Here is an 18,288-nt window from a genome sequence, read left to right as displayed (position 1 = left end):
TTCATTTTTTAAAAAATCATCTTTAGCCGGGCGGTGGTGGCGCACGCCTTTAATCCCAGCACTCCAGAGGCAGAGGCAGGCGGATCTCTGTGAGTTCGAGGCCGGGCTGGACCGATAGCCTCCAAAACAATACAGAGAAACCCTGTCTCGTAAAAACAAAAACAAAAAAAAATCATCTTTAGAGTTTAGTGGATTTTTTTCTTCAAAGCTCAAGAGTCACACTTGAGGCCTAAGGAGATGACTCAGTGGGCCCGGGACCTTCTGTGCAAGCATGAGGACTTAGTTTGGATCTCTAGCACCCTCACAAAAGGTCAAGTTTGGGGGCCTGCAAGATGGCTCAATGGTAAAGCTACTAAGTCTAACAATCTGAGTTCAGTCTCCAGAACCCACTTAACAAGGAGAGCCCAGAGTCCCTCTGCCCCTCTATAGGTGCACTGTATACACACACACACACACACACACACACCCCACACCGTACCACACACATCACACACACACATGCACACACACACCACAACACATACCACACCATACACATCACACACATACACACACACCACCATACCATACCCACCCACCACATATCACACCACACACAGAGATCATACACATACACACCTCACCATACCATATCACATACCACACCACACACATCACACACACATACCATGACCACACACATCACACACACACACCACTACACACACAACCACATACATCATACACACACACACCACTACACATACACACATACATACCACAACCACATACATCACACACACACCACTACACACACACCACAACCACACACATCACACACACACACACACACACACACACACACACACACACAAGGGGGAGGGGGCAATGTAACAGATGTAAAAGAAAAAAGCCAGTGCAAGGCAGATCTCAGGGACTTGGGAGCCGGTGCACAGGCAGATCTCAGGGACTCCGGAGCCGGTGCACAGCAGATCTCAGGGACTCCGGAGCCGGTGCACAGCAGATCTCAGGGACTCCGGAGCCGGTGCACAGCAGATCTCAGGGACTTGGTAGCCAGCAGTCAACAGAAACGGAGAGCTCTGGGTTCAGAGAGAGACCCTGTCTAAAAACTAAGGTGGGGAGTGATAGAGGAAGATGTCTGGCGTCCCCCTGGCCTGCCCATGCACAGGCAGTTCACAGAGTCACACTTGGTTTCCCTAAAGGAATAAAACAGCACAGGTTAATGAAGGTTAGTAATCTACTTTTTCTTTCATGTGCCAATCTTATCCAGCCTGTTGAGGCTGGCTTAGATGCAGGGTTTTGTTCAAACCATTTGTCTGGCATATTTTGAAAGTAAAGTTAACCCCATTGTACCATTATGAGTAGTCTGCTAATATAAGGTAGATAACAGTAAGGTAAATTTTTATCAATCATCAATTTTACTTCCTCAAAAGCATTTTAGGAAACGGAACTCAGAAACATATCTTGCTGTACTCAAGTAAAAATAGAACATTATTCCAAATGCCTTTTAAAAAATTACAAAATTTTCCACTTTTTTACTCGACACCTTAAAAAATCTGGATCATTCAGTTGGATGCATTGGGGTATCAGGACTCAAATCTAGTCCGTGCTCTGTTTTTATAAATAAAGTATTATTGGAACACAAGCACACTCATTCATTTATGTTCTGGGTGTGGCTCCATTCACACTCCAACCACAGGCTAGAAGTGTTATCAGGGATCCCACAGCAAGCAAAACTCCAAATAATGGCCTTCTGTACCTTTAAGAAACAAGTTTGCTGGCTGCTGGTTTAGAGCCGTTGTTCACACACCTAAAGCGCTCTATAAACGGACCAGTTCCCAAGCCACACTAAAGGGACGGCCAGTTAAATCAGGATCTCTTGGGCCTAGGATTCGGGCATCGGATTTTTTTTTTTAATTTTCAGTTAATTACAATCTATAGCCACAGTTAAGAACTGCCACCCTAGTGTAAGGGGTTGACCCTTCTCACCGCCAGTTTGCTCATGAGGAAGCTGGCCAAAGACCCAGGGTTATTTCCCACCACTGGAAACCTCCTGTCAACTCAGACTCCTGGTAGTGGGCCACACCATAATCAGATGCAGCTCTGTTTTCCGTGGCATTTAGTCCTCCTTACTTGCGGATGAGACAAGGCCCCTTCCTCTGTGTTTTCCTCCTCTGCCGCGTTCTGGCATCTCCTTCATTGCCTCTTATCCATTCCTCTTCTGAAGAAGCAAGAAGAGACTGTCAGGCATTTCAACTGTTAGGAGAAGGAAGGTGGCCCAGGGACTGCTGTATCAGAGAGAGACATTCCTTTCCTTCATGGGGATGGAGGCTCCACCCATCCTCCTGAGAGCACTGGTTTTGCCCTCTCTGTGAAGCTCCGCTGTGGTCGGCATTTTCTGCCACTCCGCAGGGTCCCCAGGCACCAAGGAGAGTGTGATGTCCTGATGGGTGACAAAAGTGACAGCAGGAGAGGGTACTGAAATGAGCTCTTCAGCCAGGCACCCCTCCTTGAACCCTTGACTGCAGTGGTTCCAGCCCGATCCCTGCAGTCCGCCTCAACCCACTCCCATCAGGCCGCCAGTCCCCGCCACAGCGCTGCCAAAGAAAAGTCTGCAGAAGCACATTTCATCATGCTCCTCTCCCACTGAACGCTTTATCACTCCACAGCTCCCCATCCCTTGTACGATGAATCTCTAACTCTTTAAAGGAACCTACAGGGTCCCCCATGCACCTCCAGCTTTATTCCCCTTTCTCTTGCCACACTGGTCATATCAACCACTGCTCGTTCTCTTGAAGGGACCTTCAAGCCCAGGAACATCTTGGTCCTCCGGTCACCCACTCAGTGTGCTACTGGGAAATGGCACAGGCTTCCTGGAGATTCAGACCGATCATTAGGTTGTTGGTAAAGGTTTCCAGGGCCCTCCCTGTGAGGTTGGAGTTGTCTTCAGTCCATGTATTCATCTGTTTGTCTAGTAAATATCTTACTGAGATTCTCTATGCTGCCTCTAGGTTTCAGAGGTAGAAATGAACACATGTGGGTCTTACCCTCCATCATGTGTCACATAGTGAGGGCTTAACAAAAGATATGAACAAAACCTACTATCAGAATAAGCAGAAGTATCCAGGAAGCGTAATCACCAAAGGTGTCAAAGCCCACTCCTTACTGCTCTTTGAAGAGACATAAGTAAGTAGCTAGGGAGAGAGAGTGCATGCGAGGGCTAGTTAGCCTAATAGAGCGCATGCGAGGGTTAGTTAGCCTAATAAAGCACGCACCGAGCGGCCCCCTCCCAGTCGACCCGCACAGCTGCATCCCTGAAGTCTCCTTGATGCCAGCAGACCTTCTGTTGATGGAAAACCAGCAGCAGCCTGCGCTAGGGCATTTGTTCTCTACCGCACAGCCAGGCAAGCATGCTGGGGTGAAATGACAAATTATTTTTAGTTTCCCTGTTGGGTAAAACTGTGACTGTATTGACGCCGTTGTCAGCTGGCTGGTTATTTGATTTCAGGGGTCCTTCAAGGGCTCCAAGATTTCTAGCTTCTCTACCTACTTCTATTCATGAGCCTGTCACCCAGGCGGGGGCTGGGGGCTTTTTGAAAGATGCCAGGCTTGTGATTTTTCCAGTTGCTGCGGTAGCCTTATCACATCATAACCTTGTGCGCATCTGGAGGAACCGGCTGTGGCTACGGTGACATGGGTAGGACCCGTAATAAGAGCAGATAGAGTACAGCTGCCGCTGCAGTTTCTAAAGGTCTCATAAGCAAGAGCTTCCTCATCCCTTGGATGGCCTCCAGAGTGACCCAGCCTGCTCTATTGGACCCGAATAACACTTTTTGTTTTGAAACTTTTCTTGTTTTCTAGCCTGTGTACCCCACAGGGAGATTCGGACTACTAAGACCCTTACCTGTTCATAAGCCCCAGGCGTTTTACTGACAATTCCGGCCTTCATCTATTTCTTTGTTAGCATTTCCTTCAAGGGTAGAGAGTAAAAGCAAGGGCGTCAAAGCGGAGGCGTGGGAGGGGCTGTGAGCCGCGGCCCTGGGATTTCTGCGGCAGGACATACACGGACACTAACAGTGGAATAAGGGGGTGTGGGCGCCGGGAGCATTGACGGAAGTAGAGGACGCGGGTTTCAGGAGCTATCTTATCACCGTATTAGGACTCTTTGAGCATCAGAGAGAAGCCTGAAGCAATCTAGTTTAAGCAGAAAGAAATGATTAATTATAGAAGACAGAAGTTGTCCTAGCATCCAGGGATCCAGGGACAGAAATGAAGCTGGGACAACTGGAAGCCATCAGGAGCTGTGAGAGCTCCGTAGGGAGCCATTGCTTCTCCCGCCATGTGTGTTTCCTGGGAAGGGTGGATTTCTCAGCTGACTGTTCACGTGGCAGGCAAGAGACGCTGCCCACTGCTCCCAGGGTAACAGAAAGATGTTTGACCACGTCTTTTCAGTTTCACTTGCATAATCTGGCATCTCTATTAGCAAGAATCCCACACCTCCAGCTTCAATCTTCCGCTATCAAAATCAAACCGCAGTATGAAATCATCGAAAGGGGCCAGGGACTGTTGTAAGCTAGGGCTATGTTATTCTACGAGAAACAATCTAGAGGTAAGAGGGGAAAAAAGAAATCCGAGGCCAGAAGCAGGGAGGAAATGGTTGTTTTTTAACCAGTTAGCCTCATAAATTGATCTCACATAGATAGAAATTCTTTATTTCAAGCCAAGTCTTGGCAGTGGTGGCGCATACATTTAATCTCACCATTCAAGAGGCAGAGGCAGCCAGATTTCTGTGAGTTTGAGGTCAGCCTGGTCGACAGAGTGAGTTCCAGGACAGTCAGGGCTATATAGAGAAACCCTGGGGGGGGGAGAGAGAGAGAGAGAGAGAGAGAGAGAGAGAGAGAGAGATTCAAGCTTACTCATTTTTCCCAAATATTTCCAATATACCTTTTTAACTGATTCTCCTTTTTGTTCTAACAATAGGGGGAATGTTGTGATAATTCCTGCTTATTTACATGGTTATTATAGGTTCCTCACTGAGAACACCTCACCCCAAACCCCTCTTTTCCTATGAAAATGATATTCCTTTATTAAGTGTCAGCTCAAATCCTCACCTGTTCATGAATTTTTTTCTATTCCTACCAAATTTGCTAATTTAACTTTTGTTAAATAAACTTTTCCAAACAGACTACATAGTCCTTATTATCAAAGGCAATGTTTATGTTCTTGTGATTCTGTGAAGATTTTAGTATGAATGTAATTAGATAAATAAAACTGCAGGAATTAGAGAGAATATTTTTAAGTCAAACTGTTGTTGTGTCATAGTCTGACTGTAAGTAAACATTTGCAGTATACCTTTTTAAATAATTCAAAAATTAAAAGGCAGGCAAATATTAATAATTAAAAGATTTATAAATTAGTGAGTCAGGCCTGGACATTTCTAACAACCAAATCATCTTTCAGATGATGGACTCTTAGTGAATAGTAACTGAACTTCAGGGAGTGCTGTACTGAGAGACAAAGCAGGTTACTCCAGGACCAGTTTGGTGGTGTGCACCTGCAGTGCCACTTGACAGACAGAGACAAGGGGATTGTTGCAAGTTCAAGGGCAGCCCAAGCTACATAGCAAGATGAGACAGAGACAGAGACAGAGAGAAGGATCCAAGAAGTGGGCTACTTAGACATCATGCTTGGTACTAGGCAAAGGACCCATAGCCTAAGTTTGGGGCTTTGTAAATATTTTTCCAACATTTGACTTGAAGTTTTAATATTCCTTCCTCAAAGTGATACGTTTAATTTTATTAGGCTATTGTCCTCTTCATAGGTCAATTGAGAACATTTCCATGGATGATAAAATCAGTAAAGCATACAGAGGTCTTACAGACATTCAGGTTTGGTCAGTCATTGCAGTTGCTGGAAATGAAGCCAACATTTTTCTGTTAAATTCTGCTCTGCATTGATAGGAATGTAAAGCCTCAATTTCTTGAGGGTTGATACAGTTTTTAACAACTCTGTATCTATTTTTCCAACACAAAGTATATATTTAGCCTTATGCATTGTTCATAGCCACCAGGGAAGCATATAATAAGCACTCCAAATTCAAAAACCCAAAGCATTCCTAAATCCAAAGCTTCCTAAACACCAAGACAGTGCCTCCACATCCAACCTCATTTGACAGGTCACTGTAAAGACATAAGCTTACTAAAAATACTATATAGCATTGCCTTCAGGTTGTATGCATGAGATACATGAAATATAAATGAATTTTGTGTTCTGACTTATGTCTTAGCCACAAGAAGTCTAATTTTATATATATATGTATATATATATATATGTTCCTTGTTTAAAAATTTTCAAAACACGGTGTGTGCAAGCATTTGATATCCTCATTTGTACTATAAAACCTTAGAAGTTTCAAATCCCTGGGAAATTAATTTTTTAAAATAGCCTAGTTTTCAGGGAAAACAAGTAACCCTTCCTCAAAAACAAGCAAACAAACAAAAACCCAACCCTGTTTAGCCAAGATTGGTGGACTAAGCTTATAAGCTTGTAATACCAGCCACACCAGAGACTGAGGCAGCCCTGGATAACGGCATTAGTATCAGCAAACCAACTGAGGATGTGGCTTCATGACTGATACCCTTGGATGCACAGGCAGCTTCCCATGGGCAGAGGCAATGACAGCTGTCAGGGGCTTGTTTCTTTGTCTGATGGCTGACACACATCCTGTGACATCGATTTGAAGACGGAGCTCAGTTTCGGGATGTAATAAAGATGGAACCGCATCTTTTCATTCCACTTAAGTTTGATGGGAGGTCTGGTTTTTAGCTCTACAGAAAACTGCCTCTTCTGCAGCTTCCCAGAGACATCAAGGCACCTGTCTGCCTAGAATAGGTTCTTTTTATTTCAGAGCTTACATTCAGAGTCTGTTGGCCTTTGTTGGGGGCTGTCCAGAGACCCCCTCCTTGCTCGTTGGTTTGAGCTTGGTGAGGTCACCGCACAGCTGGCTTTCAGCAGTTGTCAGTCTGGGAGGATCAATGCTACTGCCGGAAGTAAACTCCCGGGCTGGAGACATCTCAGTTATGGACAAGTGACAGGCACAGTGCCGAGGTCTTTTAGTTTCCTGCCATTTGGGATAAGTTAGGAAAGAGGCCTACTGCCTTCAGACGCTTTAATGTCTATTTCACACGGCGAAGGGTGCTCTTCTCCATGATCATAACGTGATTGTCACATCGGTACACAGCTCCATTCACAATCCAGAGACCACATCTAAATATTGAAAATTACTGCAGTGATACCTTCCGACTGAAAATCCTGTCTTGCACTTAGCTGTCCTGTGTGACACAGTTCCTTTCACGACCTTGACACATTTTAACATTGTGGGCCATTTATTTTATGCAAGGTCACTCAGTTTGGACTTGTCTGACATTTCTTTCTTCTCATCATATGGCCCTGGGAATCAAGCTCAGGTCAGCTTTGGTGACAAGGACATTTACCCACTGAGCCATTTTGCCATTCCCCTTACCCCCTTATCTGATACTTCTCTCTGATTAAATTCTAGTTAGAAAACTTTGACCACACGGAGTGCTCCTTTGTTGTGTCCCCGCCCCCTCCCAGTCCTCAGTGGGATTTGATTTTGAGTTGTCACTTACTAGTGATGTTATTTCCTAAGGTGGCATCTTCAAGGCTTCTCAGTGAAAAGCAATTCTTTTTTCCCTTTGCAGTTTTTCAATAGTTGGGAACTTGAGTAGCTCTGGATTATGTATTCTTTTATTCCTCTGAAATATTCTGCTTTTTAGAAATGTATTCAATTACTCAGGGTGTCCCTTTTTAACCAATGGTTTATAATCTTTCTTACATTTTTTATTATCTTGTTTTCTACATGAAGGTGTTTTGCCTGCACGTGCACCATGTGTGTGCCTGCACTCCAGGAGGGCATGAGAGGGCACCAGATCCCCTGTGAGCAGCCATGGGGGTGCTGGGAATTGAACCCAGGTTTGCTGGAAGAGCAGCCATGCTTTCACCCACGCAAACCATCTCTTCAGCCCCGGTAGCCTATTATTTTTGTGTTAAATCAGCACAGGCTTATGTCCTTTGGGTGTGAATCACTCCTTTCTTTGAGCGCTTGTCTGGTTTGGAACAAAGCAGATGCTCCTCCTGTGTTCCTTTCCCAGCCTGGAGTCTCCCTTTCCTCCAGTGAGCCTTGGTTCCTTTGAGGATGGTTTTTAAGAGCTAAGATCTGGATGTGTAGCAAGCTCATTGCTCCAAGGTCCTCTTCCTGGGCAGAGCTAGAAAATGCACATGTGTTTATGTTCACATACAGACACCCAACACCACACATGCTTCCATTTACACTTCACATCTGTTTTTACTATGTCTGTATGTGTGTATACACATAGCCATGTGTTTATACCCAAACCATTGACTCCTATTCTGTGTCTTAGGGATCAGTATCATTTTCTGACTTCCATAATTTTAACCCCCTTTGCTGACAGTGAGACAGCAAGTCCCCCATCCTTGTCTGGCTCCTCCCTGCAGGGAACCCAGTTTCCACTTTGCACCGCCCCTTCTCCACAGAAGATGCCTTGCATGTCCTCCGTGTCTCTCTTGGTCATGTTTACATTTCCTCTGTGTTCCTGATCATATAAAGAATATTTTAGTAGCTTCTTTGGCAACGTCCCTATACGCCAATTTCATGGACCATGTCAATCATACATTTTTTTCCTTTGGAATAGTCCATCTCATCACTACAGTAAAACTTTCTTCCTGCTCCTTTGCAGTTGATAACATTTTATGGAGACCAGACACTCTGAAATTTATCTTGTAGCATACTGTAATTTTCCTTTAAATTTTTTGAGTTTTAATGTGAGGTGCAGTTAAATTGCTTAGGAACATTTTAATCTGATAGGAGAGGCCCCCACAGCCTCTACCACAGAAGGAACGTATCCTTCTGGAGTCCTTACTCAAATCTTGTTTATGCAGAGGTCTTTCTCCTCTGGTTGGTAAAGACATCATCACATTGTTTCTTGAAGAGCCTTCCATGCCCCTCACACAGGTGCTGCTCGGTGCTCAGCAGGGTTAAGAGGAACCCTCTGGTCTCTGGAACTTTCTCTTCCTCATTAACCCTCTTTCCAACCCACGAAGACATCAGACTCTGGGTTCCCTCTCCCCGTGCTGTAGCCACGGTGACTGGATGAAGAAGATACTATCATATGCTGCCTGTGAGCCATCGTGAGAACATTTCCTCATCTGTCCGGTTGACTTTGAGGTGGGAGAATTCAGTCTCAGTTACTTCATCACTGTGCAGTCTGGAAATCTGGGCTACTCAGAGCTCTATGAGAACTGGCCTTTCTCTATCTGTTCTCTGATGATTGCAGCAAGCAGAACCCACACCTGGAGCATTAGGCACGTGGCGACTATTAGTCGAATGAAATACCCGGGGACTCAGGTTACACTTGAGAGCTCCGTCAGTAATTACTTGCGCCTCTTCTACGTGTCAGCGCTGATGGCACAATGATGAGTAAGACAGATAACGTTCCTGCCCTCATAGTGCTTGAAGAGTTAGAAGTTGTCTAGCAACGGATAAACAAGCTCAGAGGGGTAGTCATGCCGGGAGGGGCGTGGCTTGTGTGAGTGAGAAGAGAGCACCGGGGCCCAGAAGGATGGAGAAAGTAGGTTCTGATGAGGCGGCTGGTGAGTGCCCTCTCGGAGCCAGGCTGCAGAGGGTGTGAGGAAAGAAGGTCTCAGAATCAGATATGCAAACACAAGGCAGGAAGGACTACAGACCTTTCAAAATTAAAGGGGAGATGTATCGAGACTTGAAATTGGAGAGGAGCAGGTCCCAAACATCTGGGACCCACAGGCAACACGCGAGGTTTTTGTTTCTACCAAGTATAGTGGGAACAACTGATGATTTCAAGTGGGGAATTACAGAAGACTATCTGGATTTTAAACTGTCTTTACTGCCACAGTTTCAAAAGCCTCCTAAACGTTTTGGCGCCCTTGACCTAGCTAGCTGTGTGCTGAAGTTGATGGTTCCCGTCTCACAATGATGCCTATTTTTTTTTTTTTTCTAGACAGGGTTTATCTATTGTTTTGGAGGCTGGCCTCAAACTCACAGAGATCCCTCTGCCTCTGCCTCCCGAGTGCAGGGATTAAAGGCATGCGCCACCAACTCCCGGCCAATGATGCTTTTTTTTAAATGTCTTTTTTTTAAATTATTTTTAAATTTAAATTAGATACAAGGTTGTTTCACATGTCAATCTCAGGTCCCTCCCCCTCTCCCTCCCCTCCTCCCACGCCCTCCCACCAACCCCCCATCCTCCCTCCCCAATCCCCACTCCTTTACAACGATGCTTTTAAGTTACAAATATTCTGAAACAGGTATAAAGTATTTTAGATAATAGCATACCTCAAAATTTTTTAAAAAAAAATATATCTAATATGGTTGTAGATATGCTCCTTTATTATACAGTGTCTAATTCCATTCCTATAAACACAAAGTCTATAAATACAATGTTGAGATATGAAGATACTGTAATATGACTGAGAGTATCTGATTCTATTGACTGACTGACTCACCTATGCAGCTCACTCTAGTACCCATGTTTATATTGAAAAAAAAATGATAAATTTCCACTTGACATTAGAGAAAATAAAGTAATAATTTTTATCATCAACATTGGTAAGCCACTCTTTAAATTCTGTCTGCAGGCCCACTGGGCCAATCAGAACCTAGTTAATGACTTTTTATATAAGCAGTTATTTCAGTTGTCACAGAGAAGGTGGAGCTTCAAACTATGGAGATGACAGCAAGGACTCTAAATGTAGGCTATTTTGGGAGGATGAATCAACAGGACAAGAAAGATAGAGACTATTCTAAAATTCTGAGAAAAATCTCCACCGACCAACCGCCTAGGAATATAAAAGAATTTGTGTGCAAAGTGTTAGAAAGGATAGCCCCAAAGCTTGAGATCTAGGTGGGACGTCACATAATTTATACTAAGGCAAGGGACACAAGTGACAGTCTAAGTAGAGTTTAGGTCAGGAACATGAGCATTCACAATTGGCTCTTCCTGAGCTGAACCCAAAGCTGAGCACTCACCCTGTGAAGCCTAGAACCCACACACCCACACCGAGGACAGTACTGGGCGTGACAGCACACATCCGTCTCCCAGTGTCCCAGAGATGGAGACAGCAGGATCCGGAGTTTTACACCAGCCTGAGCTACATAGCAAGGGCCAGGGCAGCATGGTAAGATCCTGTCTGAGAGAGAAAGACAGAGAGAGAGAGAGAGAGAGAGAGAGAGAGAGAGAGAGAGAGAGAGAGAGACAGAGACAGAGACAGAGACAGACAGAGACAGAGACAGAGAGAGAGACAGAGAGAGACAGAGACAGAGAGAGAGACAGAGAGAGAGAGAGAGAAGCATGAGGATATGAATAGCCTGCAGACGCACATACTGCTCTGCGGATTAAGTACAACCCTTGGTATAAAGAGATTTACATAGTTTTGACACATAGAAAAGGCCACAAATTATCAGCAGTTATCCTAGCTGTTAACAAGATTCTGACATTGTGTTGGATTATCATTCACAGGAGAGTACAATGCAGTTGAGGAAACAAACTATATGATATATTTTGGAAAGGAAATCATTTATTCATATATAAACTGTGAGCAGTTCCATGTTATTACTTTTTCCCACTCTAGTATCCTCTGTGTCATAAAAAGCACTTTGGGGACTAGAGATATGACTTGGTGGCTACCAGCACTGGCTGCTCTTCCAGCAGACCTGGGTTTGGTCTCGGCACCTGCGTGGCAGCTCACAACAGTCCGTAACTCCGGTCCCAGAGGACCCAACGCCCTTTTCTGGCCTTCTGGAACACTACACACATGCACACACATAAAGCGAAAATACAATCTCAAAAAAGGAAGTGCTTCAGAAATTTTATGCCGTGTGTTTGTGTGTGAGCATCGTGAGTGAGTAGGTATGGATGGTACCAGATCTCTTCCCAACAAATGTGACTTCAGTATTGCTGTTTTTACAATCTCTGCTATTTAGTAGTTGAGCTCCTGTTTAATGACTATTGCTCAAATAAGCAAAAGTCATGACAAAAAAAAAAATGGCAACAGTTCCTCCTCAAAGTCTGACGTCTGTCCTCGTTTCAGGGAGCTAAGCCTAGAGTGGGCCATTTCCGCCTTTGGAACTAGCTGGGCGTTTGCATGCAGATAACTACAGCCTAGTGGAGTCCTAGTTCTTCTTCTGCCATAGATTTCTGCCCGAGGGTGAACAAACTCAGGACACCTGCTGATCCTCCAAGTTTCATCTACAGAAGGCAGATAGTGATTTTTACTAAAGCCTTGATGCGTGTAGGAAGAAAAAGATGACTCAATGGAACAAAATGGGGAACAATAAAAATATTCCACAAGTACCATAATGTCTATTAAAGAGATACATCAGGAACAAATATACTATACCACACAGTTCCTCCCTTAAGTTCATGTCCACCTAGACTGTAACGGGGTATTTATAATCAAGTTACTAGCAGGTAGGGCAGACACTAACACAATGGCTGAGGGGGTGTGAACAACAGAGAGGATGCCATGTAAAGACTTCTGGAGTGTTCTGTATGCAAACCAGGGAACCCTAAAGATCACCACAACCACTAACAGTGGCATGGAGCAGATTCTCCCTCAGAGGGTTGGGTACCAACCATGCTGACACCTTAATTTCAAACGTCAGGTTTCTAACACTGTGAGAGAATGTACTACTTACTGCTGCTTGAAGCCACGAGAAACAGATAATGTATCAATGTTTATATCCGAGCCAAAGTAAGCTGGGCTTCCTGCCAATGATCATGTGTCCTCTTCCCCTGTTCTTTGGACTTCCAGCACAGGTATACTTCCCATTCCTACTACAGAGCAAGAGAGATTTTAACATGATGTCAAGAACAAAATAGGTTTATGATTATAGAGATCTTTCCTAATCAGATCAGCTACCACTCCACACCGTGTCACAGTCGTCATGACCTAGGGAGTGTCGGTCTGGAATATTGCATCTTCTGTGGTATCATCTGTGGCAAAGAAAACAGAAAGAAAAAAACTGAGCATTTATTGACTGAAAATATGAAATTGGTTTCCATATGCAACCTTTTAATGGTAAAGTTGTTACGGCTGTAAGTGATGGGAGTCTAATCCACTTGGTCCTGAAGCAAGGACCAAAGCAAGGTCCATTGATCCATTCATGGGAACCTGTGAACGGATGAAGGGAGGTCCTAATTATTGCATCACACAGATAGCGTAGCCAAGGAAAGTGCTTGACAAGACATGCATTCATTCTCCTACCCCAAAATGATTGCTACCAATTCTGCTCACATCTCATTGGCCATAACAAATCACTTGCAGTATAACCAAGTCTGACAGCGCTGGGTGGATATATGGGCCCTACCTGTGGTGAGGAACATGGTGTATTTTTAGCCCAAGTCTTAGGGAAGATTATACTTGCAGTAGTCACTGTGAGAGACTGTCACACCCTAGAGTGGTGGTGTTTTCATGAGCAAATGTCTTCGGGAGTGACCTTAGCACAAGTACACCGTATCATATAAGAAACTAACGACTGACTTTATGTTTCTGATTCCAAGTGGCATTCTTCTGGGAGGTCACCTACCTCATCCCCAGATGTAAGATTTATCTCTAAATTAAATTTAGCTCCCCAAGTAACAAAAATGTGCAACAACCACAAAGAAAGCACCACTGGCAACTCCTCCAGCACTGGGAGGGAGAAGCTCAAGGGATGAGCAGCCTATCATTTCCAAAAGCAGGGAAGAACATCTGCTGGGGACCACACATGAGATGCTGTAATGTACATGTTCTGTACCACATGATGTCACCTTGTGTGTGTACGTGTGTGTGTGTGTGTCCGTGCACACGCACACGCACGTGTATGCTTGAAGCTGTGCCTCCTGGGTAGAAAGGGATACCAGCCTGGCTCTGTCATTCCTAGCAGAATTCCAAAAGCAGGGGCACAGCTATAAATATGTAGATGTGTAGATACCTTATATATGTTATCTGTAAGATGTATGTTATCTACAGATCTATAATAGCAGTGGCTGCCCTGTGTGGAAAGCTTCCTGTATGAAAAGTCCTGGATGTCTTTCCTGGGTTTTCTCCCTTGTGCAATCCTTGCCACTAGGGCACAGAAGTAGGAGGGGGTTGGCACTTGCACAGCCCTGATGTTGAATGACTCTTTTGGCTGAGGCCCTAAGTTTGAGGCTCTTCTGCTTGATCCCCATCGGCTGGCAACAGTCCTGTCAGCCAGGTGTCATTGGTACCTTGTCTGCAGATCAGGAAGCCTATTGAGCTTATGAGTGTCTCCTTCACTTTCATTCTTTGGCTCCAAGTGGTTAGCTGGATGAGCCCCAACGTGGTGGACCCCAAAGCTTGAGAGACTACACCAAGGATGTTTGGGTCCATGCCTGTCTGTCACCCTTCCTGATGTTTCTGTTTTCCTTCGTAGGTGTCCAAGGCTGCTGCGGACTTGATGGCCTACTGTGAGGCACACGCCAAGGAGGACCCCCTGCTGACCCCAGTCCCGGCCTCAGAAAATCCCTTTCGGGAGAAGAAGTTCTTCTGCGCCATCCTTTAAGCCTCTGAGAGGAGGCTGAAGAGCGCAGGGGCTCCTGGGACATTGGTGTAGAGTTCCTAGCAAAGTGGACACCTTTCTCGTCCACAGCTTTTAAAGAGAGGAGAGAGAACCATCCTGGACACTCCGGGCTGTGCATGTTTAAAGAACTGTCCCCTTATGAGAATGGAAGCCGCTTCCACGTCCCAACTTTAGAGATCTGACCCTGCAGACCTGCCTGGAGGAGGGGAATGTATAAAAACAAAATCAGTGTCACTTCTTTTCTGCTACCCTCTAAGACCTTACATTCCGCTTCATATTTAAAAACAAAATAAACATTAGCGCCGGTGTCCTGAGCTGAGGTATGGCTGACCTTCTGGGGATGAGAATTGCCTTTCAAATACCCCTGATTAGCTGTTGTCCCATGTAGCCACAGTTCTGTTTGGTGGCATCCATGTTTAGTCCTCCGTGCATTTTTCTTTCCTCCCCTTTCTCTTTCTCTATCCCTCCCTGTTAGAGTACTGTAGAGATGAGGCTGGGTTTGTGTGTTAGATGAACTCTGAGGATGAGTGAATAGCTGAGGCATTTAGAAAGATGGTCCCCATGGCATTTCTTCATGAGAATTAAAAGAACACGCACACACGCACACTCCCACAATGCCAGCTGTCTGTGTTCTCTTACCACTATTCCTAATACTTGTATATGATAGTTTTGATTCTGCAAGTAAAAGTATATCATGTGTTGTGACGGGTGCTTTCATATCTTTGTGATCGTTTTTTGAATAATACTGCATGAAAATGTCCCCACGTAGCATCCATTCAGAGTTTTGCTGTTCGGCTGGAAAGCTAAGAAGAGAAATGAGAGAGAAAACGATGCCAGAGAGGGGAAAAATCCTCTATTTTGACAATTAAGATCACTTCAGCGCCTTAGCCATGCCTGAAATACCTCCTAGTGAACTGTGGTATAAGCGCCTCGTGACAGATTTTCCCCAGTGGATCCAGGGCAACACGGTTAGCTCACATGGAGACCAGGCAGGGATCCACCGTGACTTAGGAAGGCAATGTCAGAATATCAACACCTTCCCGCTTTCCAGGAACCGTGGAAATCATATGCAGAAGAATATTTTCCATGTTCATAGCTGGAAAACTATGACCCTCTTTAGCTCAGAAGAAATAAACCCCTAGCCTCAGAGGAGGTGGCCACCCCCAGAACACCAGCTGCTTGAGAGACATGTGCCCCAGCACCCTCTGAGCACCCCGGCAGCTGCCTCTTCTTCCAACTGACACGGTCCTCATTTTGTCACTCCCCCAAATTTCAAAGCAATCATGGCTTTGTTCTCTACCCTGTTTTTCAGAGCCTCTCTGCCCTATTTACAGCTTCCTTTGGTTAGCTCTCTCTCTTCCCGCAATAAAACACTGAGTTGTTTTTTCTTCTTTTCACTGCAATTGTAGCCTCCATCAGCAATGGAAGGCCCTGAAAGCCTTTATGTGTTCTGTGTTCTTCCCGGCCAGAGACAGCCTCCTGTACATCGTTTGTTTTCAAATTCTGAAAGACCACTAAAGCCAAGTTTACTTTCTTCCCTTGCCATGGGAGGGGAGAGAAGATAAAAAGACTTCCTCCGTATAGCAAGGACCCATTTTGAAATAGCTTTGGTGAATATTTTTCTTAACTCTTTTTATGGGTTTTCAGTTTATGCCCAAGGTGTGAAGAAGAGGGTACCAGGACATTTATCAATGCATCAATCCAATGTCGTAGCCAGGAGTCCTCTGCTGGTCAGATCTTGGGGGTTTGCTATGGTCAGTGGGACGCCCATGAAGATTTAGTGGCTGAAATAAAAAGCTGTCAGTCTTTGCAGAACTATACCATTGTGCAGCTGAGAATGCTGTGGAACCAGCCAGAAGTGGCGCCCACTTCAAGTGAGCTGAGGCATGAGTCTGTGGTCACATGTCAGCTAGAGGCACTCTGCGGGTGAGGGCATCACTGCGGTGAGAGAGAGGGCGTCACTAGGAAGATTCTGGACTTCTGTGTAAATTTAGACCTCTGAGGCAATTAAAGTGGAGCCGCAGTCCTCAGGGCACACCTTGTACAGGTCCAGCAATTAAAAATTAAGGATTTATGAATTATTCGTGAGCATGCTTATAGAATGATAAGGCAGAAAATGCACTCCCCTTCCAAAAGGAAGTTTCAGGAGAATTTCTTGTCTCACAGTTTCAGGCCCTTCAGTATGGAGCTATAATCAGAATTTGACATATACTGATGTTTGTATTTATTAAGGGAAAGTTTTGTTTGCTTGGGTCTCCAAAGTTAATTCTTTTGGAATGTCAACCATCATTTTCATCATCATTATTTTATCTTAGGGTGACCAATAGGAAAGTTAAACTTATTTAAGACCCTCATTTCTAAATGCCTGGATAATTATTAAAATATGCCATGGAATTAAGAAATAATAAATGTCATATTCATAATACAATGTCTATTAAAATACTTGAGCCATTTTAATACCAACTCCAATTTAAAATGTTTTTCAATCTGAAAGCAAGTAAGATAATTTAAATCATCAAATTTAAAGAAAAATCAAGTTTCATACTTTCCCTCACATGCTTTTATGCACACAATGAATTTTGAGAAAATCAAGTCGATGGTCTTTAGGAGAATTTTATACTTGTTTCCTTTTCCTTAGTGTTTCTTTCTAGCTGTCTTGGAAATGATGGATATTATGTGTATATTGCTGTCTCATAGCCCAACAATTGTTCAGATCGCCACGCTTTTCCTGTATACAATCTATGGAGTGTGTCTTTAAGGAGAAGGGGACAGAAACTTGGGGGGGGAATGGGGTGGGGGGTTGGGGGGAGAGGCATTGTGTTTTATATTGGGTTTTTTTTCTTCTTCACTTTTTCAAGACAGGGTGTCACTATGTAGCCCTGGCTATCCTGGAACTTGTTCTGTAGACCAGGCTGGCCTTGAACTCAGAGATCCCCTGCCTCTGACTCGAGTGCTTGAATTAAAGGCGTGAGCCACCATGCCCAGCTTAGACACGTTAAAGCAGGAGAACCTGAATGTGGTGTGCACATCTTTATCCCACATGAACCGTGTATTTGTTTTAATAAATGGAATTTTCAGATTCATTTCCTATGGGGTCACTTTCATTGCAGAGACCTGTGGGCCACCTCCCGCATCAGTGTTGATTTTAAAGGGACCTGGGGAAACAGATCCGTGGTTTTCTTTAGGCGTCTGTTCATAACAGTTTTAAAAAGAGAAAACCCACCTCACCTGAAGTTCTGTATGAAAACTTCCCCCTTGGTCACTGTGCCTCATGTACAGCCATGGGAGCAAAGAAACATGGGAGGGAGGGAGAGTGCTCAGGGCTCTGAAGGCTGGACCAGAGGGAGACAGAGACACAGACACCCCAGCTGTATAGACATTTTAACTTGCGGCAGCTACACCCCAATAGTACCACCCCACACCCCCACCGCATGAAGAGTGTTATTCTCGCCTGTGATTCTAAAGCTGTCCTGGAGAAGACCGAATCTCTGAATTCTAGACTCCGCAGTCTCCTTGAAGATCTTCCCAGTCAAGAGACTTTTTTCCAGTACTGCGATTGAATCTAAGGTTGCATGACTGCTGGGAAAGCTCTCTACCATTGAGCTGCACAGAGTCTTGCTGTGTTGCTCAGA

At 44.7% G+C, this 18,288-nt stretch overlaps 1 protein-coding gene across 4 annotated transcripts in view; it reads left to right on the top strand.

Moving 5' to 3' along the window:
• Positions 1-15,361, top strand: part of Gng2 (G protein subunit gamma 2) — a 94,820-nt gene extending 79,459 nt beyond the window's left edge. For all 4 annotated transcript variants that reach the window (XM_005083570.4, XM_013123180.3, XM_040735909.1 and 1 more), the window contains one exon: positions 14,510-15,361. In XM_005083570.4, coding sequence (XP_005083627.1) covers positions 14,510-14,638 — 129 coding nt within the window. In that variant the 3' untranslated portion in view covers positions 14,639-15,361. The remainder of the gene's footprint in view (positions 1-14,509) is intronic.
• Positions 15,362-18,288: the final 2,927 nt, after the last annotated feature.

Source organism: Mesocricetus auratus, unplaced genomic scaffold (assembly GCF_017639785.1).
Source record: "Mesocricetus auratus isolate SY011 unplaced genomic scaffold, BCM_Maur_2.0 Super-Scaffold_100053, whole genome shotgun sequence".
NCBI lineage: Eukaryota > Metazoa > Chordata > Mammalia > Rodentia > Cricetidae > Mesocricetus > Mesocricetus auratus.
This window is presented reverse-complemented; position numbering and strand designations above follow the sequence as displayed.